The sequence below is a fragment of the Panthera tigris genome, chromosome C2 (genome assembly GCF_018350195.1).
Source record: "Panthera tigris isolate Pti1 chromosome C2, P.tigris_Pti1_mat1.1, whole genome shotgun sequence".
In the NCBI taxonomy this organism is placed as follows: Eukaryota; Metazoa; Chordata; class Mammalia; order Carnivora; family Felidae; genus Panthera; species Panthera tigris.
The window spans coordinates 27,371,457-27,398,401 of NC_056668.1; the positions used below are offsets into that span (position 1 = coordinate 27,371,457).

General features: G+C 33.6%; 1 protein-coding gene across 7 annotated transcripts in view; it reads right to left on the reverse strand.

Annotated features, from left to right (window-relative positions):
* The window catches only part of USP25 (ubiquitin specific peptidase 25), a 148,729-nt gene that overhangs the window by 20,778 nt on the left and 101,006 nt on the right, over positions 1-26,945 (reverse strand). For all 7 annotated transcript variants that reach the window (XM_042956528.1, XM_042956525.1, XM_042956526.1 and 4 more), the window contains 4 exons: positions 25,194-25,264; positions 24,289-24,517; positions 22,541-22,741; positions 13,296-13,435 (listed from right to left, as the gene is read on the reverse strand). In XM_042956528.1, coding sequence (XP_042812462.1) covers positions 13,296-13,435; positions 22,541-22,741; positions 24,289-24,517; positions 25,194-25,264 — 641 coding nt within the window. The remainder of the gene's footprint in view (positions 1-13,295; positions 13,436-22,540; positions 22,742-24,288; positions 24,518-25,193; positions 25,265-26,945) is intronic.

Genomic DNA, 26,945 nt, shown 5'->3' on the forward strand with positions numbered 1-26,945 from the left:
CACAAAGTAGGCAAAGAAGCTTACTACCATTATTTTAGTATTTAACTATATTATGAAAAGTCTGGTCAACAAAATAAAAACAGTGATGAAATAAAAAGTATAATGAAAATTATGCCAATAATAAGATAATTACTGAGAGAGAGTATACTGAAATAATTATAAGACTCTCAAGTAAAAATTTATTAGTAAAAAACATGAAGAGTCCAATAAGGTAACTAGATACAATATAAACAAATAAAATTAATTAGCTCTCCCATTACCTATCATACCAATAAACTGATAGAAAAAGTAGGGTAAGTGATTCAATTCATAAAAACAAACATTTTTTATACATCTAGGAATAAACAAGAAAGGTATAAGACCATTACTAAAGTAAAATTAGAAAACCTTATTAAATGACATAACAGAAGACTAAAAATGAAGAGTCATACCACGTTTCTTTTTGGGAAGACTGAAAATAGTAAAAAAAAGTTATTTATCCATCTCACCCTAAATTCATCATAAACATAATGCAAGTGCAATCAAATTCTGAAAGGATTTGGGGACAGAGGTGGCAAGTGATTCTAAAATCATCCAAAAAAAGAGAGACTTGCCAAACTTTTCATTTATGAAAAAACAAAAACAACAAAGTGTTTTTCCTACAAAACATCAAAATATATTATAAATGACCCGTAATGTACATACGTGTAGTGTTCAAAAACAGAAAAATACATCAGTGGATTATTACGTATTAATACGTAATAAAGATGGTAATTCAAGTCAGTGCAAAAAAGATGCCTTAGTCAAAATGTTATGTTTTGGACTATTTGGAGGTACTTCTCGAAGAAGCCCCCTCTAGATACCAGCTCTGTTTTCCCATTGTATGTTTTTCCAAGTTAAACCACTCCCTGATCATACTGATTAAAATTCTAACTAGTGTTGGCTTCCCCACTAAAAGATAAGCTCCGGTAAGGCAGAAACTCAGTCCATCATTTTTCCAGCTACATACATTAGATTTAAGACAAAACCTTGATATAAGCAGATAATAAATACATCTTGAATATGCCCATCAACAGGATGTAAAAAACTTACAGTACTGGCATACAGTGGGATACCATGAGATCAATAAACTACAGTCAGTAACATAGCTAAAGCTCCAAACACGTTCTTAAATAAAAGCAGCCAGACGAAAAAGGAACTGTACTACAAGATTCCAAGTGTATTAAGTACACTTGCTTATGTTGTTACAAGTCCTGATAATGTCTGCTTTTGGGTAGTGGGAGAAAGTAGTGGTGACAGGAATGAGAAACAAAAGTAGCTTCTGAAGTACTATAATGTTCTAGGGCTGACTGGTAGTTACACGGACATGTCCTCTCTGTGGTAATTCACTGAGCTGCACACTCATGAGCTGTACTTTTTGGCATGTTTTATGTTGTGATAATAGATATATTCTTATATCTTTTGAGTAAACAAAGGGGTAATAATAACAGGCATTTCAAAAATAAAAAGAACTGATAAAATTATGTCAACGAGGAACAACTGTTATGAAGCCATAAAATAACTTAAAAGAAAAAAGTTTCATTAATACAGAAGTGTTAGTACTTCATTAAAATCTTTAGGACACTGAAATAGATACAGGCCAAAAAAAAAAAAAAGGCAAAAAATTTTTAATGTCTTTCAAAGTAAATGAAAAAAAAGTATATAAATCCTTTGATTATAATTATGATATGACCCACCCACTGCACCCACTGTACACATACACATACAAGCAACAAGTACTGTGTGAATATTTTCCTTCTGGCTTTCATATTTGCTCATCATAGCAGTCTTGTACTGCCTTTCTCTGAATTTCATTTTTACATGACAAAAATGCCTCTCTTTAAACCACTATATTCGGGGATTTTCTATTAACAGTGGAAACTAATCATAACAAAGTCCATTTGGGAAAAGAACCCAGGTAAGCATCTTTCCTCATTTTATTCTTCCAGGTCTGCCTGCCTATTAACTCTTATATTATGTGTTTATAGGGGGGCAGACTCCCATGGGGAAGGATCTGTGGTTGATACAGTAACCATGACTGACTGAGCTGGTTACTCTTCTTAATTAAGAGATTAAACCTTAACAAGTTCAATTACCCAGATAGAAGTTTTATTCACCAAATTATCTTTTTATCAGTAAAAAACATTTCATCATATGGTTTTACCACTAGCAAATATATGTAACATTTAAAATTGATCTAATCACAATACATAAATAAGTCCTTATATAGAACAAGGCACAGAGTTGAAAAACTTCTCATGGCCAAAAAGCTAATATAAAATAAACCCAATAAAGATTTTTTTTTGGTAATAAAAATATACCGAAATATATATAGATATATAGACATATAGATACAGATATAGATATAGAGAATATATATAGATATATAGACATATAGATATAGATATAGATATAGAGACATATACACCTTTTTCCTCATTTTTCCTCATTGATAATAAACTAAGCATTAAAAAAAATAAGACTTAAAAATATACTACATCTAATTTAGGGGAAAAGACAGAAGCAGTGATCATATGTTAGTGCTGTGCTACATACACATTTTGTGAATTAATACTGAATGTTGACAATGATTAGAATCAACTGCCAAGAAAACAGAACATTTTAACAGGCCAATCACTGTGGAAGGAACCAAAAAAATTATCAAAAAATCTACTACCAAAAAAAGGGGCTAGGCTCATATGTTTTTCAAGTTCTAACTTACTCTTATGGAACAATTACTATGTAAACTACACCTGAGTACAAAAAAAAATAGAAATTAAAACTAACATAAGCATAAAATCAAACGTGATGAAGCTAGTACAAAAAAGAAAAATATAATAAAAAATTTTAATAGAGAATGTAGAAAACCCAAATAAAATGTTACAGAGTTAACTATAGTGTGTACATCTGAATTCATAAAATAAAAATTTATTAAGAAAAATGCTTTAAGAAACTATTGCAGAAAACTCATACTTTGGGTGAAAGAAGGCTTTTTATATAGCAACGAAACTGCAGAATCCAGAAAGAAGCAGAAAGATTTGAAAGCACAGTGTTTTTAAAACTTCTTTATGAAAAATGGTACCATAAACTAAAGGTAGCATAAATTAGCTTACACAGAAATGGAAGGCTGGGAAACAACATGACTTATGTCCATAAAAAGGGTAATATATAATAAGTGAAAGTATATATATATATATATATATATATATATATATATATATATATATATATAATGGAATATCAAATGTAGATAGTAAAGGGGCGCCTGGGTGGCTCAGTCGGTTGAGCGTCCGACTTCGGCCCAGGTCATGATCTCACGTCCGTGAGTTCAAGCCCCACGTCGGGCTCTGTGCTGACAGCTCGGAGCCTGGAGCCTGTTTCAGATTCTGTGTCTCCCTCTCTCTCTGACCCTCCTGCATTCATGCTCTGTTTCTGTCTCAAAAATAAATAAACGTTAAAAAAAAAAATTAAAAAAAAAATGTAGATTGTAAAGATAATATGGTAGATATACTGTCTTCACTTTAATACTCACTATAAAAAAAAGAATGACCACAATATATTTGAGTTATATGAATTACAAAATAATGTTAATAGTAAAATTTAAAAATGAAAAGAAATTTCCCTATACATGCAAGTTTCTATAAACAAAAGGGAAAAAAAACCAGAAAGGTTACACAGTGATAACAGTGGCTACACAGGGCAGTGGCAGAGACTGCCATTATTCGTTTTATTTTAGACACGTGTATATTACTGAATAGACTGCATTGTGTACATATTACTTTTGTTATTTACATGACAAGTTTTCTAAAATTATATACTACCAGCTAGAATTTTCAAAAACCTAATCATTTTACCTATACCAAAAATACACATTATTTATCAACTGATTAATGTTTACATAAGATTACACACACACATATATATCCCTTAATTACAGATAGATGAAAATAAATATACTTGGATATAAACTTGAGAGATTTACTGCTGCCTCAAAATTAGAAGGTAAACCAAAAAAGAGAAGTATATGGAATATAGAAAATACATAAATGACAAGATGTAAAGGGCATCCCCAGGGTAATGGTGAATAAAGATCCCAAGATATCAGTTACATACTGGGGGAAAAGGAAAATCAATGCAGTCACTAAAGCAGTTTACAAAGCTCTGGAATAGACTTCTAAAACAGACTTCTTCTATTAAGTCTATTATTCTATAAGTCTATTCCAGAAGAAGTCTATTCCAGAATAAACTGAAGCTCCTGAGAAGTTAAAACTGACAACAGAATACAAAGAGATTTAAACAACTGGTGGAGAGTTTAAAGTACATCAGTAACACATATGGAAAACCAAGCAAAACAAAAACTAAAACAACTCCAAAGAAAATGAAAGCTGAAGGGAAACAAAAAAAGTAAAAGTAATAATGTTTATGGCTTAGTTCAATCCTGAGTAGCATACACAGAAATAATAGAAACTGAGAATTCTGATTTAATCAAAATGACGAAATTTTACATGCACACGCGCGCGTGTCTGTATGTGTGAGGAGAGCGCATTGTTCATATCCTATAAATAAGAAATTCAACAGGAAACGTGTAAACTAAGAATCACAGAAATACAAGCATGTATGTTTTCTTAAAGACGTGGAATTCATGCCAAAAGTAGTAGATAAAATAACTGGAAGCTGTTACCATGGTGAGAGTAACGGTGCAGTGTGACTGCTGTTTGTAGTGTATATAATTAGCTGGCTCTTTAAAATATGTGCAGGTATTAAACTAAAAGCAGTGAGATTTACAATTCAACATAAAGATACCTACCCAACTTGACCAAAAAATGACAATGTTATTGTAAATGACAGATAGTTTTCCCATGAGAAATAGACAAAAACTCTAGAAGACATACATTCAGTGCATTTTAAGCAAAGAAAATACGGACTACCTGAAAATAGAGGTGAATTTTTAAACATAAAGTTTTGATTTTTTTTTTTTTCAATAGCAGCAGTTTTCAACCTTTCTTATAGATCTTAATAGAGTGATCAACTCACCCTGGGACCAGTCTGTGGTTTAGCACTTAAAATCCTATATTCCAGAAATCTCCTTAGCCCTGGGTACACCAAGATGGCTGGTCACTCTAATCCTAACAAGCTCAAAAGTGTTTATTGATATAAAGCTACTATGCACAAGGCCTTTTTTTTGTACAATAGAATGAAAGAAATAGTGAAAATAAGCAACTTTTTGGAGACTGAGTTGGATGAGGGAAGAGTATAGAAAATTAAGGGAAAATTTTAGATTTTTAAGGTCAAATAAGGGAGCATACAGGTTCTTGTAGCAAACTGCTGTTACTTTTAGAAAAAAACACAAAAAAGGGCAAAAAGTGAAAAAAACTTGAAATTTTTGGTAAATCAAAATGGCAAAACATACAGTGTTTTCATCTTTCAAAAAAATAAAACCAATAATACTGTAATCAAAACACCATAAAGATCTGATATTAGAGGGAAAAAAAGATGTGGTCACAGAATAATGCAACTGCTTGATGGACTCACATGTCTTGAAATGACAAGGACATCAAAAATTAAAGCTGAAGAAAACATAAGTGAATAAGAAACAAAAATAAATGAACAAATAATTTTTAAAACAACCAAATGAAGAAAGCAGTTTAATATCAAATGATAGTGAAATTTAGAAAAAAAATATTAGAATACTGACTAATAGGATTATGATAGGGAGAAGAGGATAAAATAGGCAGAGGGGGATGGTTAGAACCTGAGGAAAACACCTATTTTGGAACAATGCTGGGAGCTTCTGACCACAGCGAACCCTCTCGGGCTTATGTAAGGTTCCTCTTAAGAATGTAACAGATACCACCTACTCCCCCTCAGGTTTCCCTCAGGAATTTGACACTCAAAATACCGAACTAAAAAAAGTAAACCATTCAACTTATGTTCTACGAGCGACAGTAGGCCCACAGTCTGATGCCTCACACAGTGGAGTCGAGCCAATCAGGAATGGACAACCCAGCACCTAGAGTTATCAAGCCAGTAAGGGTACAGCCTGAAAAGGAACAGAAGGACCAAAACCTTAAAAAACAAAGACGCTTGCCTACATACAGTCCTGGGTATTGACCTTCGAATGCCTCCTCTCTGTAAAGAGAGCTTTCCTACTATTGTTACTTCGTTACACTCTAATAAACTTTGCCTGCTGCTCATTTTATTTTTCATCTCTTCATTCTTTGAAGCCGGGAGACAACAAAACCCAGGTAATGAGGTAAATAACCCTGCAAGAGTATTACAAATGAGAAGAAAATAAACAATACCGGAATCAGTTAGTTCCTATTTTTGCTTAATTCCTTTTATTCCCTTAGAATAAAAACACAATTGAAATTTCTGCTAATAAACCAGAGGTGCACTATTAGGGTAACCCAAGTAAAATGCCTTTTTTGTTGTTGTTAAATTATCTGGGTTACCAAAAACAAACAAACAGAAAGAATCAGTCCTAGATTCATGTATAAAAGAAACCCTCAGATCATCAGGTAGCCATGGCTAAGGTAGGAAAAGAGAAACTATATAGGAAATCAAATTTAATTCAAGAAAATAAAATAGTTTAAGAATTAAAAAAAAATAAAAAAAATTAAATGAAAATGTTAATTGTACCTTAAAGAACCCTGCTTCAGGGCCACACCTGTCATATACATTCCTGGATTTACCTATCGCCATGATAATACCTTGCATGTTCGGTGTCATCATGATCTGCCACAAGGAATTTAAAGTAAGAGTTTTTGAATGGTTAACATAAAAGTAAAAAATAAAAACAAATTTCTTTACATGCAAGTTAAAAGTCCTTTGTTTTTTTACTATTTATAAATCAACCACTGCATATTTTATAGCAAATATGATCCAGTATGCATGTTAAGTATCTTTCAAAAGCATCCATACAGGGCCACAGCTAGCTCCACAGGGTGCCTTTGTGCAAACTGCACAGAGGCACCCTCTCTGAACTGAAGAATTTTAAAAAGGCACCTCCTCTTGACAAATTTAAAAAATGTGCTGCTCTCTGAGAACCACTTAGAACAAGCAACAGTTTTTATTTTAAAAAGTGCCTCTTCTTTAAGGTTTGAGGAGCTCAGCATGAGCTCAATTTCACTTCCACTTCTGCCTTTGGGCTGGGCATCCCTGCATAATTCTACAACCTAAATGTCTATAAGCTGCAGCCCTGTATCCACATGACTTTAAGTTCCGAGGTACATGCACTGTTAAACTGTCACTCCAATCAATTACAAAAACAAAACACAATGCATCTCTGCCAACAGCATAAGCATTTGCACAAAATATAGTGTTAAATGATTAATCACAATTCTACTTTTTTAAAATACCAGAAGGCTCACCCTAAAATAAGCACTCAGGTGCTTGATCAATAAATTAACATTTGTATTAAAAACATGCCAGTTTCCATAACTTTCAAGCACCAACATGGTAATAAAATGGTTAACTGGAACAGTGTACTGCTATTAACTGGTAAATACTTAAGTGTTTTTTTGTTTTTATAATTGTTTATCATTCTTAGCTGTTTACATTTTAAAATACCTGCAAAATGAAACAACTCAAGGAACTAGGAAGCTATTGTATTAGCGCAATCAAGAGATTGCATCCGTAACCTTTGATTCATATAATGGTTTGATTATACACTCAGAGTCACAATATATCTAACATCTGCTTCAGAAAATCCTTCTGACCAGTTCCTATCTCACAAACCAGCTTCTCATTTTCCTCATGGCCCATGGTCTCTTACACTGGCACAGAAATATTAATGTCTTTGTGACACCTCTGATTTTGGTGATTAATTCCTATTTAACAGCTTAATTGTAACTTTGGAGTAAGTTGAAAAAGTTACTTGGAAAAAACTATTTAATATATATTAAATTCTCATCCATGCCAGTAAAAACTAATAAATGATAGAATTCAAGGTCTTCCCTGTGTTACTATTCAGAAACAACTTCACTGGCCCTTCTCTCAAATATAAAAAAAAAGATCGAATGTAAGAGGTTTAAGAAAAAAGTGAAAAGCTGGGGGGATCTGATAGGATAAGGACAATAGCACATTTTCATCTGGAGTCTCAAGAACCATATTACAGAAAGCAAAACTGCCTCTTTATAATTTGGGAAACTAAGTAGATGAGAAAGAACTAAGAGTGAAGAGATAAAATGGAGTTGCCACAGTGTATAAAGCACTGGTAGGCATTGAGAAATGATGAATCACTCACTTCACATTCATATGGAGGTTGCAGAAACAAAAATATCCACTATCTATTTTCAATCATGCTGTAGGATCTTTAGGCAGGAAATGGTGGGTAAAGTATTATAATACATAATTCAAGTGAAATAGGAAAAACTTATTTTTTAAATATTCAAATTTTTGCTATTCAGTGAAACAAACCTTATTGATAGCTATCACTCTGAGAATAAACTGATCATATGTCTACATAAAGAATTAACTCTGGAAACATAAAATTATCCTTTTGACAAATTCTGTAAGCTTTCTACTTAAACTTTCATTTGAAATTCAAAGTTGTTAGCAGTTGGTAAGGTAATTTCAGATCACGGGTGGGTAAGCTGTATGTTATGCAGCAATAGACATAAAGGTGAAGGTGCATGCATGCCCCAAGTATGTGTATTAAATAGCCAAACGTAAGTAAGAACAGTGCAGACATCCATAACAAAGGTACCTCGTCATCATAACCCCCCTCCTTTGACTCAATCATGAATTTCCCTACATGAGGAATCGCCACCTCTACAATTTGCTGGTTAGAAGGTGGTTGGCTTGTGGTATTTTCAGGTTTCTGCAGAAAAAAATTATTAGTATGAACATTAGAAAAGAGAACAATGGAAGTAACAAGTGTTAAAGGGCAGAGATTCACGAATCTTTTAAAAACACCTGCATTTGCTTAGTATGAAATGACCACCTAACACCAACATTAAAAGTGAATGCATTAATCAAGTAATAATACAAGATCTATAGCTTTCCTTTTACATCTCAACCACTAATTTTTTTTTTCCACAAAGCATTTCTACAAGGATACCAAATCCTTAAAAATAACGAATACTAGAGTTGTAGTTCCTACTGTTATCTATAAGTTATAGCTGAAGCTTTTGTTTTTTTAAATTCTAATAATTCCATAAATCCTTCACTGATAACTTCATCAAAATAAGACATTACCTCCTCTGAACCCAGAGAATTTATAGGTTTTCTTTCTTACGGCTCTACCTTTCTAATAAGTAAGTGTATATCCAATTAATATCCATACTCTACTGGGTTTAACTCACTCTGTAAAGTCTATGAGAGACTTGTACGATATATTTATATAGAAGAGTCTAAGGAATTCTAAGAGTCTAAGAGTCTAAGTACATATGCAAAAAGAGTTTAAACAATAAAACAAAAACTAATGGCCAAGACTGATATTGTTCCTTTTAAAAGAAATGCTATTTTTAAACATAACACATCTAGAAAAGGTTTCCTTATTTTGAGTCCTCAACTTTTCAAGAGGAAATAACCAACCTGCATAGTTGTGATCACGAGAGATAATATTCAGCTAATGCAATACCTGATACACATTAGTGGTTCTATAATGACAAGTATTACCAATATTATATTATATTGCTTTAAAGTGCTTATATTTGAATAGAATAACCCAATATTACTGTCATACATACCTAGAGAGATATGCTTATTAGCCCATGACATTTAATTAAGGATTTTTAATCCGTTTAGCATATGAAAGAAGAATAATTGTGCTAGGTCTCTCTTCCTAAGAGTGAAATTTAAGCAGGTAAATTAGGCGATCTGTCTAGACACTGGTATAAAATTTCTCACAATCAAACTAATCTAAAACAATACTATTTTAAGAAGAAAGAATATAAAGGTAAGGCAAGTAGCAACTGGGAATATTACTTAGAATACTACTCCTTATAAAAAAACATATTGCCTTTGGGAAAAAAAACAAAAAAAAAACAGTTGCACTTAGGAAAAGATGTTTTATAAACCTTTTCAGTTACCACACAAGAGTTTCAACAGCATCATACTGACAAGTTATACGGGTGCAAGTTGAAAAAGGGAAAAAACTTTGGGTGAATATAATAATTCTTTTGTATTATTCATCAAGTCTAGGTACCCTAAAGCACCAAAAAATTTTTCCATATAAAGAATATGAGGGTTCATTAAAGTAAAGTACATGTGTATTTATCTTTTTCTACTATTGTCAGACCCTATAAAAACACCTTAACAAAGGCTAAACTTGAAAGGAGTTAATAAGTTCTTCAGTTAATAGAAGTTCCAAAAATAATTAAAATACAAAGACTTTTATTAATTGCCTGAAATCCATTAAGTGGATTTTTTAAAAAAGTGGTTTCTCATGAAAGGGCTTTTAGGAAGCTATATAACTACAATTTCCTTGATCCCCTTAATATGCTCCTATCTTTTAACCTAGTAATTCAACTATGGGGAATGTATTCTAAAGAAATAAACTGAAATACAGAATAAGTTTCATTTGTAACAGCCTATTTGTAATAATGCAAAAGTAGAAACAAATATACAATGGGGGAATGGGTGTGTAAATAAGAATTTAATCACTCAATGGAATAACACCCAACCATTAAATGTTTTTTACAAAATTTTTAACATGGGGAAATGGCTATGTTACAGTGTTAAATATTAAAAGAAGACAAGGCAACATATATACAAAATTTTACATGCAGTAGTACCTCAGGAAAAAAAAAAATCCCAAACCTGTACATAAAAATAAGAATGAAAAAGAGCATACCAAAATATTAACAGTGATTATAGCTTTGAAAAGTGGGACTACAAAGATTGCTTTCTTAAAGTATACTTTTCTGTATTTTTCAAATTTCCTAAAATATTCCACTTAAAATTAAAGGCATTCTTATAAAAAGTAAGCAGTGTGAACACTTAGGAAACATCTCTCTATGGTTTCTAGGACTATGCTTTCCAGAGAATTCTTCAACTAAGATTGGAACTTAATATATTGTATATTTGTGAAATGGTTAGTATTTAAGCAACAAAAAGAAACTAACAGCTGCTTAGTACTTACACCACATGATAGGCTCCCTCAAAAAATAATCCTATCTAATCCCACAATCATGTCCATTTTATGTAAAAGCAAACAGGTTTAGAAAAATTAAGCACTTTATTTAAGTTTGCCTAGTTAGTGAGAATTAAAACCATATTAAAAAACCCAGGACTATCTAATCCTAAAGTCTAAACACTCTTTTCATCTATACAATTTAGTTTCTAACATATGTATACCTTTAAATGAGAAAAACCAGGAGGTGGTTACTATGATCCTAAGCAACTAATCATGAGACCAAGAACAAAATCCTTCAGATAGCCATGATTAACATATTCCTAGACATGTTGCAGGATTTATACAAACAACTGGGGCCAACTGTTGGTACTACTCCAGAAGATAAGCCAAATGGAAAAATATTTACGCTAGCTCTCTATCATACTCTCTCAGTGCTATCCTCCTCTCTCAAGTAGAACGAAGCAGTAGGTTGTAGGCTTGTAAGATGATATCTGTATTAGTAACTTAACTTAACAAAGTAACAAAATTAAAGTGCTGGTTTCTGCAAATTTATGTTACACATGATTAGCCAAACTAAAAAAAAATCACGTTTCTATATTAAGCTAAATACTACTTTTGGCTTTTTGATTACAGTTAAAAGGAGGATACTTATTAACTATAATGTAGGCTTTAACAAATAAAATTCCTAATTAGCAAAGGGCCAAGCAAATTACATTTTTATATCAGACAAAAATATTTCTCCCTTGTATCTACTTCTCTGCCCTTTTTACCTCCCTACGTCTTCCTCTTCTACCAGGACCCAAGAGGTGAGACATCCCAGATCCATTGCAAGAAGCATTTTCCAGGAGTGCTATAGAGTTAGCAGGGGTTCATCAAAGCTCATTTAGAATCTCCAGGGGATATGCAAAATTTAGAATAATAATATTAAAAAAAATCTATGTTAATACATTTTTATAGCAAAATAATATATAGTAAAAATTTTTCAAACAGGGAATGAAATAAAAAAGTAATTTGATTATTTCATTTATCGAAACATAATTAACATACCTTATTAATTGAACATTTTGGTTAATCAAGGTCCTATCATATTAAAGACCTCATTGTAATTAGCAGGTTATTGCTGAGATTAAGTTCACTAAATAGAAAATTGTGTGTTGAAAAATTATATGCCCTGTTCCCGTTACTTCTCTTGGAGGCTAATCTACAAATACTAAAATTAGCTATCATGAAACCTGCATCACAGCTGCTTCGCTCACTTATTAAAAAAATAAGTAACTACAACAACCGAACGTTTTTGTAGTAGAAAATTCTTGAAATAACATCTCTCAGAATGTCATATTTACTGAAAACACAGTATAATACCAGTGTACTCAATTTATTGCTATAAAAAGACATACTTGAGAGCCACAATACAGGAGGGTTATAATGACAATTTTGTATAGGACACTACTGAAATATGCATAAGCCACACTGCAATATCACATTTATCCTGCTAATAATACTCTAACCTAGAATATCTAGTACTTTACTATTAAACATATTCCATGAAACAATGAAAATTATTACCTTACATTCCCAACTATTTCAATGTATGAAGACCAAAGATGGAGGGAGGGGTGAGGGAAAAAAAGAAATAATGCTAAATTTTATACTTTTCTTTTTAAGTTCCAAATCAAATGATCAACAGTCTATAATTATGATTTTTTATAATTCTCTAAAAGGAAGACAGAATTTTAGTTTAAAAAAAAAGCTATTTAGAAAATTACAGCTTTAGGGGGGCTTGGTGGCTCAGTCAGTTAAGCATCCAACTCTTGGATTACAGATCAGGTCATGATCTCACAGTTCTTGAGGCTCTGGAGAGCCACGCTGGGCTCTGTGCTGACAGTGTGGGGCTGTGGGGCCTGCTTGGGATTCCCTCTCTCTCTCTTTCTCTCTCTCTCTCTGCACCTCCCCACTTTCTCTCTCCCTCAAAATAAACAAATAAGCTTAAAAAAATCTTTAATAAAAAAAAAAAAAATTACAGGTGAGGAAAATACAGCCTAGGGGGTTAGGTACCACCCACAGCCCCTGATCCCTTTAAGGGCAGAGTTGCCCTCTGGCCTCCTTTTCCTGACTCCCATGCAGGAAGCTCTCCATTACACTGCAGGAAATGTCATGAAGATGGCCATGTTCAGAGAGCTAAAAGAAAAGTTCTTACCGACTGCAAAACTGTTTCAGGACTTTTATCTTCATGCTCATGTGATGCCTTGGTAATTATTCGAATAGTTTCTTCTTTCAAGTGCTTTGAGAAATCACTTCTTGATGGCTGCTCTAGATATTCTGCTTCTCCTGCTTGTGCTTCATAAGAAAAGAATCAGTTGTATATCTAATACAAGTCACAGAGAGCCTGTACTAAGATGAATCTGTTATTTATTTCTAATTCAAAGTTATACAGTAATTAATTTTACTTTTATTTAATGTATCACTAAACATATAGCACCTACCCCAGAATTTATAACCCCTCCAAATTCAGGCTGAAGAGTAGTCAATGACTAGAGAAAATACTCATTGTATCATAGTCTATGGTTAGAAATTCATAGCAATCTCATTTTGGAAAATCAGTAACATTCTACCAAAAAGAAAAAAAAAGCGGGGGTGGGGGGGGGGGATTTAGTTTATATAAGAATCCTGGTCTGAATTTCCATAGGAAACACAGCTGTTTCTCTGGCCACAGAATCCTTTTTCACACCTGACAAAACCCTAACCTTGAATGAACCCTACCTGCTATCTTTTCTGAACCTGTCCTGGTAACTGAGTGTTGTCATAGGAAAAACCATTACAACCTAGCAAACTGAAATCAATATAAAATCAAGACTTCGAAGGGTGCCTGGGTGGCTCAGTCGGTTAAGCATCTGACTTTGTCTCAGGTCGTGATCTCGCAATTTGTGGGTTCGGGCCCCACGTTGGGCTCTGTGCTGACAGCTGTCTCCCTCTATCTCTGCCCTTCCCCAGCTCATGCTCTATCTCTCAAAAATGAATAAATATTAAAAAAAAAAAAGACTTTAAATGTTATCCCTGCAAAGAACTCTCAAAGTTTTATCTATCATCCAGGTTCTGAGCCCCAAATCCACCAATGCAGCAATGTACTCTGAATATCCACAAAGTGCTTCATGTAAGTGGGTCTCTGCCTCTCGCTCCAACAGAACTTTGTGACTTTTGCTCTCTGTTCAAAAAGGGAGTTTAATACACCAAAGAGGTTTTCCTTTCAACCTTCAGATCTTTCCACATTTTCTTCCCTCTGCCTGTACATTCACCCACTCTCCACTCTCACTCCTGCATCTAAGAACGTCTATGTGTCTTTTTGTTTAAATACCACTTCAAGTATTCCTGATTACACCACTTCTAGAGCTGGGTGTCTCAGCTTTGGCACCTGTTACATTGAGGTTCACTGTGATTCTTTGGTGCGAAGGGTTGTCCTGTGCACTGTGGCATCTAGATGCATCTAGGTGGCATGTAGATCTACTGTGCACCATGACATCTACCCACTAGATGCAAGTGGCACGGTCCTTCCAGGTGTGACAACCAGAAATGTCTTCAGTTTGTCAAATGTCCCCTGGGTGGCAAAGTCACTCTCAAATGAGAACCACTGCTCTCAAGTAACTTATTCTTTCTTTTAGTAGCACTTTACCCCAATTATGACTTAATTACTACTGTTCTCATTTCAAGCCCATATACCCTGCTAGACCCTGAGAATCTCAAGAGGAGAGACACTATCTCATTTTTGTATTGCTATTTCTTCAAAACCTAGCATAAAAAGCATACAATACCTTAATGGAACAAATGAATTAATAAATAATGGATACAAGGAGTATCCTTCTATACAAGGATGCAAGGAGTATACAAGAAAGTACACTAAAATGTTCTACAATGTTACTTGCATTGGTTAAGTGAGCCCTTCCTCAACCAACTGGTGGGACACAATAGGGCTACTGTCATCCTTTCCAATATGTGATTAAAAAAAAAACTCTCAAAATGAAATATTATTCAAAAAGAAATACTATAATTTCAACATATATGCATGGTACTCCATCCATCCAATACATTTTAATTAAGCATTTAACTATGTGCCAGGCACTAGGCTAGATAGTGAGACTCAAAGTGTGAAAAAAGCAGCCAGTCTGTCCTCTCATGAAGTTTAGGGTCAGCTCTGGAGAAAGTCATTAATCAAAAGAATCACACATATGAACTGTGACGATATTACAATACATTCTAGGAATAAAATGGGGGAGTGATAACTTAGATTATGGAATATGAAATAAACTTTTCAGCTGAAGGATAATGGGTTGGTCATCCCATTCCTTGATGGAAGGATGATCTGAAAGAAGGTCAGTGTGGCTGGGCTACAGTATAATAGGAGATATATGGCAGAGAGGACAAAGGCAAAAATCGTAAGGGCCTTCAAGTCTAATAAAAGTTTTGAGGATAAAAGGAAGTGAATAAATGTTTTAAATATAATGGCAAAGCGGCAAGTTTAAAAAAAATAATCCCGGCTACAATGTGAAGAGTGGATGAGAGAGGAAAGTAAAACTAGAGGTCAGTGAAAGTACTAGAAGGTACCAGAGCAATAAGAGCAAGAGATGACGGTGTTTCTGGACAACAGAGACAGAGAGAACTGGTAAACTGAAGATGTATTTTGGACATAAAGGTTGGAGGCGGAAGATGACTCTAAGTTCCTGGCAGGAGGAACCAGGCTGATATAGGTGAAATGACACTACGACAAGGAAAACTACAGGAAGGAATGCTTACAATGTGTGTGACAGAAGGGAAGTTTAAAGAAGTCAAATACATATTTGACTATTTCTGTATCTCCTGACCTTGCACTGCAATGTTCTTTCGGTGCCCTGTATGATGGATAAGGTAAAGAAAATCTTAGGGTATACCTCCAGCTGAGAGGAGGATGCAGTGAGGGCCAAGAAATCCACCTGCTCTGACACTGGTCTAAAGTGAAACATGGACAGTCTACACAAAATAAGTTGTTAAAAACAAAAGTACTTTTATGTGATCAACATAGTCAAATATATCTTAGGTCCCCAGGGTCAAGATTTCCTTCCATATGGGGATTTGAGTTCAAAAACCTTATGAATAATGATGAATGATCTTGCCTAAATATCACATAGTACTATTTCTTCTAGAATTTATCCTCCTCTACATATCTTCCCGGGAACTTACATTTGAGTGGCACTGTAGTAACAGTAGATGAACCTATAAGGATTTGACATCCAGGAGTTTGGAAACAAAAACCCAAACTTCATCCAGTATGTTTGACCCTCTGCCATTTTACAGTACTGTGCTAGATATCAGCAATGAAAAAGAAAGTTGACCTGAAATTCACTCGCTTTAAGGAACTCTCAATAAAATTAGATTAATATATACCCCATTACAATACAAAGTATTAAATGCAATAACAGAGTTATGCATGAGGTGCTATAGAAACACTGTGGGCCCAATACACACACTTGGGATGATGCTGCATGTTAAGAAAGATTTCCTAGAAGAAATGCCAAATGAGCTGAATCTTGAAGGATTTGTAGAGCAGATTATCCTGGGAGATGAGAAAGAAGATTCCAGGCTGAAGGACTAGCATATGCAAAGCCACTGTAAGAACAGATAAAAGATTAATAAAATCCTTGCTATTAATGAGCCTTTACATTGGTAAACAAATCAAAATATAGGTACAACATAAATGTGGTAGTGAGAGTAGTTGGGATTAAGAGGAAGAAAGATAATTATTGCTACAGGTATAACATTAGGGGGATTCATAGACTTTGGGATATGAGGAAAGCCTTGAAGAATGGGCAAAATTTCAAGAATACTGACTCTCAGAGGATATTTTTTAAATGAAGGATACTTCATAAGAAATGCCATGATAAGAAAGTTCCCCTCAAGCAAAAGTAATGGGAAATAATCTGTTTATATGAAACAAAGTATTCACAGAGAAACAGATGTGGAAGAATTACAAGGGAGTCAAATACAGGGTCCTTATAAAAAAGCAGAAAGGTTTTGGCTTTGTTTTGTCAAACCAGAAGAATAAAAAAACATGTTTCCTAGCATAACCAAAATGAGGAAAATTAGAAATTCTTTCACTACCCAGAGATAAGTGCTATTAATATTTTAGTTTATATATTTTCAGACTTTACTTACCCATATTTTATAAACAAAAGGAATTATTCTGAATATACTGCTTTTAGCGTAACGTAACAAACATTTTTTTGTGTCAATATAATGTTCAGTGGTTATACCGTATGGAGGGTTCATACCGCTCATATTTCACCTACTGCACATACAGGCAATTTCCACTTCGTTGTTAAAAACAACAGGACAAAGAGTTTGGCTTTGTGTGTATGTAAATACATACAATGCTTTTTGTTCTTCCTGTAACTCTACAAAAGCGTCCTCACAGCTGGCCTGTATAAATGGTAGGAACTTATAATAGAGACCACGTTGTTTTCTTTATCTGTGTTCTGACACTTGATATACTAATTGGTCCCTCAGTTTAATATTATTGTTCAGACTTCAATTTGGAATACAGCTGGTGATTACCAGTTCTCTATGGAGGTATATAATATCCCTGTACCCAAAGTATCTCTCAAATCGTGTATTTGTCTTGTGGGTACTTCACTGAGATTTTTAAATGGTTATCCTCCACATAACAGATTTTCTACTCGTGCTCTATGTTCAAAATGTAGGGGCTTCACTCACCTTTTCAGACATTAGAGAAGGCCCAACACTCTAAGAGTACTCTAAGCCTGTTCCTTTGGTCCACCTTCACAGTGAGTAAGGGATTGGGAAGGCTTGGGAGTATTCCGTTTATGTGTATTTCCTGGTTATCCTCTTCAAATTTTTAACAGGAGAGCTAACTTGATAACCAGTTGGCTTTCTGTTACAGCATAAGGATCTGCTCTTAAATCACTACTAAAAAAAAAAAAAAAAAGGAGCAACATCTCATATCTTTCAGAAATATTTAATAAGGGCTCCTGGTGGCTCTCTGTTGGTCAAGCATCCAACTCTTGATCTTGGCTCAGTTCATGATCTCACGGTTTGTGAAACTGAGCCTCACGTTGGACTCTACCCTAAGAACATGGAGCCTGCTTGGAATTCTCCCTCTCCCTCTCTCTCTACCCCTCCCTGCTCACGTGCACACACATGCTGTCTCTCAAAATAAACTTAAAAAATACTTTTTAAAAAAGAAATATTTAATACCTTGACTTACTGATGAGTGGCTTATTACATTCACACTTAGAAAAATATTTAAAGAAGATTATTTCAAAGATATGCAGACCATTCATTTCTAGAAATGTATTTAAAATCAATGATTCCCCCAAAGCAGGCTATAAAGAGCCATGGTAGGCTGGTTGCATAGAATCACCAAACTTTTAAGACTTCAAATTCCTGGGAGCTACCACAAATCATGGGAAGGTGGGGGGTAGAGGTTTAGAAACCAAAATTAAATCTAAAATTTACCTAGGACAGAGCTACATCTGTACCACACATTTTTAGCCTGCTTCTCTAATGTATAATTTCTTGGGCTTTACTTTAAAAATGCTAGTATTCCCATACAATGAGTATCACGTGTAGGAAACTCATTATTGGAATCTCCACAGGAAATGAATTCAATTCAGAAAACATTCAAGGGTCACCTACCATATGTCATTTATTATGCTAGATTCTGGAGCTATAAATAAGAAAATCACTCAGTCCCTGTTTTAAGGGAACTTGAGAATAATGAGGATATTGTTCATTCTACCAGGTCTTACTCTCAGAAACCAGCTGTACTTTCCTGAAATATCAGCTTGTTTCTACTTGTAGACTGTATCTGTAGAAAAGTCCCAGAGTGATTTCTACATGCTACCTCTAGGTGAATTTATGAAATGTTATGGAATGCAATTCATACCAATATCAACCATTACCACCTTAATTTTTCTACCTTTAAAAAAAATCTGGATATGCTATACAGGTTGTTAAGGAAGTCCTTACTAAGTCCTTAATAAGTACTTGAAGATAGGAGAAACACAAGTAAAAGTGCAAAGCTCTTTTCTCCTTCCAAATAATTTCTCTGTTTTATAAATACAGCCTGGAGCCATACTGTTTAACCAAGCGTACGGTCTCAGAAATATCTGAAGGTCTTTTTAAAAATATATATTCTCGACTCTTCCTTCAGAGATTCTGATCCCAGTTAAGTCTTAGGTGATCTTACTTAGGTGCAGTGTGCTGTTTATACTCAAGAAAACTCCCCAGCTACTTCTGACATATATACTCATAGTAATGAACTACTGAATAGATCTCTAAATGTAAGTGTTCAGGCAAGTTTTTCTTTGCAATAAGCAGGTTTAAGGAGATAGCATGAAAAGGACGAAATAATTTTTGGTCCCATCATTTATTACTAGTTTCATCAGTAAAACAAGGAATAGTACTAGAGAAGAGAGGTCTATGGATTTCTTGGTCACTGTGTTAGCAGGACAAATACTCATTTCATTAATACTATATAAATTAATACTTTTCTTTGGAATATCACTTAGAAGAAATAGGATTTTAATAGCTTTTACAGTACAGCTTTATTGCGAAGATTTGCAAGGAGAAAAGAAAAATCACTATGAACAAGACTTCCTTGTATTACTTCCACTAGTCACTCATAATTTTAATGTCCACCTGAGAGATTTAAATACAGGTTCTCTTTGATATGCTGAAAATATACCAAATTGAGCAATTACTTTGGAAACTGTGAAAAGAAATAAGATGACATGGGCATTAAAGTAAAATTTCTCTACTAATGATAGGAGAGATAAGTGGTTCTAATAAACATGAATGAGCCCCCTTATTCAATTGTGATATGTTAAATTACCCTGCAAAAGAGGATGGACTTCTTAATAGGATATGTAAAATAATAGTAATAGAAACCAATAGAAACAATAGAAACAATAATCTCACTCCCCAAATTTACAGACTTAGCACATTCTATTCCTAACTCAAACTGTGTATTTCCAGCAATTCTCTATAGAGAACTCAATGTTTCCAATTGAAGCAGTACTGCCACAGCTTTCTAAAAACCCAATCCGGAAGATAATTACCATAATAGTTATATGTAAACTGACCATTTGTGTCTCTTTATATTTTAGTTATTCTGATCCCTCTCAGAAATACATCTGCATTCTCATATTTTTTTTAATACTAAAAAGAGAGACAGGAAAATATATGCCCAACACCTACTAGTATTTTTTGAAATTATTAAACAGCATTTAAAGTATATGGTAGGGGATATTCGCCAGGATAAAGGGTATGGGGCATGGAAATGTGGCCTTTTATACAGAGAGAATGTAAATGGTAGAGCAAAGTCAGACAGGAATATTAATGGAGAAAATGTATTAGTTTAAACAGAAATAAAATGTATTAAGTCTGTAAATTTAGTCTTGTGAGAGACAAGACAAAGAGGAGACTGTATAGCATTTAATATTTTGGTGCCACAAAATACAGGTGAGCCAAGAACAGAGTTAGAGCTTAACCAATGAATGCATTCACCTTAACATCTGAGTACTTAGGTACCACCATCACTTATGCCAATTAGGCAGCCACATTCTCCCACTAATAACAGCCACATGGAAAAGGTGTGCAGAAAAGCTAATGGAGGTATAACAAAGTAGCTCCACTGGAGTCAGTTCCAGGGAGAAGTTTGGGAAGGATATGTATAGAAGACAAGGGGTGGTAAGGGATGAAATCACAAGGGGATGGAATTGGTTCTAAAATGAAAGGAACTATAATGTATACACTATGATTTGAGCACAGAAACCTCTTGATATCTACTGATTTCATTTCCTACTGAAGTAGACAAAGTCACTAAAATGAAACGGATTTATTGTGAAACCACAGACCTTCATGTGGCCTACACGGTGGCTCTTACAGTATGAAAAGAAATATAGTCCTGCGTCATGGTAGAGCTTACCACATTGCAAAGTGGTATTGGTATAATACCATTATCTTGGTTTTTTAAAACTTCTGAATCAATGCCTATTAACGTCAAGATCAAGGACTCAACTATTCAATTTATATGAAAACAAGTTAACAAGTCCAGACAGATCTATATCTGCCTACATAATTCATAATATCATATTGTGGTACTGTACATCTTCCATTAAGAGAGTAATTTCTTCTAAAGTTCAAATGATAATGCTGAAATTCAGTTAAGTAATCTGTATGGAAATCTATCTGTAAAAGATGAAATTAAACACTTAAAATGCGTTCTTAAAAACTAAACACAAAACATGTACATGTTGCATAAAAAGGTCATTTGAAAAGATCCACTGAGAATTATAAAAAATGAGACAAATGAGTTTGACAAAAATATCTGCATTTATCTCTTCTGATTTCTCCAACTACTACAGAGAAATAGCACATTTTCACAGTAGAAAATATGTTGCCTTAAAATATATTAACTCTGTGATGATGAAAGTAATCTTTAAAAAAAAATCAGAAGACATTTTATTTTCAACTTTGCTAGAATCATGTTTACTTTTTTACTGTGTTTACTCTGAATATTTTATTAATTTCTTCAACTAATAACTTTAGAATATTTTTAAATATTTATATTTTTATACATTGACCTCTATTTTATGGGTCTATACACATTTTAATTTAAAATAATTAGATACTCAGTTTCAGCTAATTTTTTGTTTGTAATTTTAAAAATTCTGAAAAAGGGGTGCCTGAGTGGCTCAGTCAAACATCTGACTCTTGGTATTGGCTGGCTCGGGTCATGATCCCACAGTTCGTGGGTTCGAGTCCCATGTCAGGTTCTACACTGACAGTGTGGAACCTTCTTGGGGTTCTCTCTTATCCCTCTCTCTCTGTGTCCCCCACCACACTCTCTCTAAGTAAATAAATAAACTTTAAAAATAAATAAAATAAAAATAAAAATTCTGAAAAACCTTGATTGCTCTATAATAAGAGTGTAATTACACAAAATATTACCTAAAGTACTACACAAAATATATATGGATATACCAATAGTGTTATTTTGTCCAAATGGGAAATTACTAGAGTTCATGCTCCTGATAGCTGTAGTGAAAAGGTATGGATTACTTGTCTGTTTCATGGCTTTTCTATGCTTCTGGCCAAAGGTCAAGCCCAATCTAAGTAGGTGGTTGTAGGTAAAGAAAGGGCTAGCAGCATCATCTCATATATGATGTGTGTGTATATATGTGTATACAGTGCTGCCTGGCAAAGGGGTTTAGCTAAACTGTTACCTGTGGTTATCTCTCAGTAATGGAATTTCAGTTGATTTTTACTGGCTTCTTTCTTCATACTTTAAGATAATTAGAGTTTTCTTTTTAAAAGAACGTATCTTATTATTATAATAAAATATCAGTAATAAATATATTATAATAAAATACATTTCAGTAAAACTATACTAACCTGTTGTTACAGAAGACTCTGACTCCCTCAACTTCTGAGATGCTAGAAGTTTTTCCTGCAAAGCTTTCTGGGCAAGTTGTGCATCCCATTCTTCTAGTTCTTTTTCAAATCGCTGGTTGTCTTCCTCAACAAAATCTCTTAAATCCGGTGGTAATGTTTCAATTCCAACAAGAGCTTGCCCAGTTTCTTTATTTAACTCCTCTGAAAATCATATTTCAAAAACTAATATAAAATTAAGAATTAAAGGAAGTGCAAAGCTCAAAATAGGATGCATTTCAAATGGGATTTAAAGTATGAATTATTACCATTTAGGAAATCAATATTAAAAATTAAAAGAAAACTCAAACAAATGCTTGGAAAAACAATGATGCAAACATCTGATAATCCATTATGGAAATATTTTCAGCTTTTTCTTCTTAATTTAAAGAGTAAAAAAATGGAACAAGACATAAAGTCAAAATCATCTACTACTCAAACATTGACATAGTACTACTTTTTCTGTTGTAAGAAAATACTAGATGTTTGACTATTTATGAAATAAAAATTATCACAAAATGAGAATAACTCATAACCTTATTAAGCTCAAAATAGAACTAAAATTCTTTTTCACCTAAAGCAGTTAAGTACAGCAATATACTTACATGCAATTTGAAAACTAATCAATATAGCAAGATATTTAAAAACCACTATGTAAGTCGTATTTAAAAGTTATTGAACCACAAAATATATTTCAGCTTTCAGTTGTAAGTAGACTGCCTAGCTAGTGTTGGAAAGTTGATTATATTGGTTTCAACAAACCTTTTAAGTTTCTCCTATACGCAAAGCCTATGTTAGAATATAAGAAATAAAACTATTAAAACATTGTATGACATGGCCCTGATTCTGAGCAGATCAGAGTGAAGTGGAAAAGGCATGTCAACATACAATTCCAAAACATGTAAAAGTACCTGACCGAGGTATGCTATGAAAGCACAAGGAGAGATATTTTTTGGTAGAGGTCAAAAAAAAAAAACTTGGCAGAGCAAGTGACACTTGAATTGAATCTTGACAGATGAGCAGAAATTAGAAAAAGAATAAAAAAATAAGAACATTACTGCCAAAAAATAAAAATAAAAATAAATAGTGATATAAATATGTGAAATCATTTGGTGTAAAGACAATACAACAAGCAGTTCGACAAGCAGTCCTAACATATTAGGTTAAGGAGCTTAAATATGAGTCAATATATGATGTGATCCTTAAAGGGATGTTAGCAAGGAGAAACAGGTCAGATTTACATTTTATAGTAGTTACTAAATAGTTAACTGTGAATACAAAATATATTCCAATTGTCAGGCTTGATCACATTACTTTTCAATTCCAGTTTCTCATTTACAACAGGCCAACTGCATTTGCTAATGATATCCAATCACCCTCTGAGTCAATTACTTAACTGATCATACTAGAGACTGGAGTCACATAAAAGGGCTACTTATTTAAAAATATAGACCACCCTAGGGGCGCCTGGGTGGCTCAGTCGGTTGAGCGGCCGACTTCGGCTCAGGTCATGATCTCGCGGTTTTTGAGTTCGAGCCCCGTGTTGGGCTCTGTGCTGACAGCTTGGAGCTTGGAGCCTGCTTCGGATTCTGTGTCTCCTCCTCTCTGCCCCTCCCCTGCTCATGCTCCGTCTCTCTGTCTCTCAATAATAAATAAACGTTAAAAAAAAATGAAAAAACATATAGACCACCTTATATATTTCATGTTCTTACCTTTTATTAAGAATTGTGCCTTATCATTTATGTACATTAAACAGTATGCACTGGCATTTCTATAACCACCAAAAGAGTCCCTCACTAGCTCTTCCCATGATGATTTTGTCACAGCAATATCATTGTACTTCATCCACCTATTTTCACGATGATCAAAAATGTATGCCCAGTAGTGCCCGGCATTAGCTTGACCTTCATGAACTAAAACAGCATGTAAGCGATAAGGAACCTAAATGTGAAAATAGAAGAGTTTAATCACAATTAAGTACGCTATTAACACAACATTCCATGAAACCCATAAACTATCTGAATGGAGAATACCACAGAAGAATATGTTTTTAACAAAACTGTGATTAAAATTTTGAAAAAATTAAACTATGAAAGAAAAAAGGGGAAATAAGTAAGCTAAAGACATGTAAAGCATGTGTATAAATAGGATTTTCAAAACTTTGAAATGTATTTCCTTCAAATAAAGAACTTATGATGAATATTTTTTATATAATATAGTGTAATCTGGCTAAATCTTCACAATTATAAATTGATGACTGAATTAACAACATGGCCTACGTAACGTATACCAAAAGTTAAAACGTAACTGAGCCCTATATTCTTCCCCCACAATCTGAACATCCTTAACGATCATATAATTTCTCCTTTCTACTTTTTTTAAATACTAAGACCTTCCAAAAAATTTTGCTAGGTTTTATTGTAAAATAATCAAGAGAATAAACAACAAATATAGTATGAGAATACAACTCAATATGGGAAATATTAATATGGAATCTTTAAGATCAGCAATTTTATAACAAAATATATAAGGAGAAGTAGGTTAAGAATTAGGTTAATAATATAAATAAAAATATGTAAATAATTGATAGCATTTACCAACTCAAAATTTAACTTACTTGGATCATAGATTTGTCAGAGTACATTAGTTCAATTGTTCGATGGATTCTTGATATGCTTTCCTGCAAATCTAAGGATAGAAGATGTGATTTAATGATTAAATCAAGTACGTCTCTACCAGACATGAGATAGGGACTAATGGTTTTCCTCCCAATATGTTAGAGAAATAAAGAAAAATTCTTAAAACTATTCTTAAGACCATCACTATTTGGAGTCTGTATAAGATGAAATACAGCTCTCGTTACTAAAAGATATAACATGAATGTAGAATTAAAAACCAAACAAGTATGGTTCACTTGCAAAATGTGCCAAGACTATAAAAGTAAACTTGTTCAAATATATCAAGGTAAGTTCCAATAAAAATTGAATCTAGGGGTGCCTGGATGGCTCAAGTTGGTTAAACGCCTGACTCACTTTCAGCTCAGGTCATGATCCCCCAGTCGTGAGATTGAGCCCTGAGTCGGGCTCCACACTGAGTGTGCAGCCTGTTTAATATTCTCTCTCTCCCTTTGCCTTCTCCCTCTGTGCGCGTGCTCTCTCGCTCTCTCTCTCTCTCGCTCTCTCTCTCTCTAATAAATTAAAAAAAAAAATTGAATCTGAAGTCCCTTACATATTTATAGAAAATAGGAAAACTTTGGATTGAAATAAAATAACATTACCACATACCTTCTATACACATATATGTATTAACTGAATACAAATTTATGATCACTAATGGAAATAGTGTTGAGCCTCCCAATAACTTACTACCTCTACTTCCAGGAGAAATCCATTCTACAAAATTATTCACAGCTGTATTGCCCATAACAATTAAAAACTAGAGACAACCTAAATATCTGTTAATGAGGAAATGATAAAATTACAGTATACCCTATACTATGAAGCTGTTGCAAAGAATCAGGAAGAAACCATGAAAGACTACCAAAAAAATAATAACTTCAGAGTGGGGTAAGAGCTTTTTCTAAGATTGACAGAAAATCTAGTAACCATAAAGGAAAAGATAAGACTCTCTCCACAAACTTAAAAAAATCTACATTATAGGGTTGCCTGCGTAGCTCAGTCAGTTAAACAATCAACTCTTGATTTCAGCGCAGGTCATGATTTCATGATTCATGGGATCAAGCCCTACATCGGGCTCTGCACTAACAGCACTGAGCCTAATTAGGATTCTCTCTCTCCCTCTCCCTCTGCCCCTCCCAACCCCACTGCTCACGCATGCACACACATGTGCTCTCTCTCTCTCTCAAAGTAAACTTGAAAATGTTTAAAAAAAACTACTTTATAAAAATAAAACAAAATCAACATAAAAAAGGTCAAATGACAAAGACAAACTGAGAAAATAATACCCACAGCATACACTACAGGCAATAAGTTAATACCCATACCATTAAAGTTTCTATTAAGCAGTAAGAGAAAGATAAATGGTCCAATATAAAAAATGGGTAAATGTCATAAGTGAGAAATTTATAGAAAAATAGGATTTTACTCAAAATTAAGGAAATGCAAATTAAGACACTAAAATACCATTCTTTCAACTTTCAGGCTACCACAATTTAAAAAGTTAGAAGAATGTAAGGAGGATGTTAGGCAACAGGCTCTTTCATAAGTTAGTGGGAATAAAAACTGTTTCAATGTTTTGGAGGGAAATTTTTTAAACAGTTAAAATTTAAAATTTGAAATATACACACTTTGGACCAAAATAACATTTAAAGAAATTTTATTTTCATGTTTATTTATTTTTGAGAGAAAGA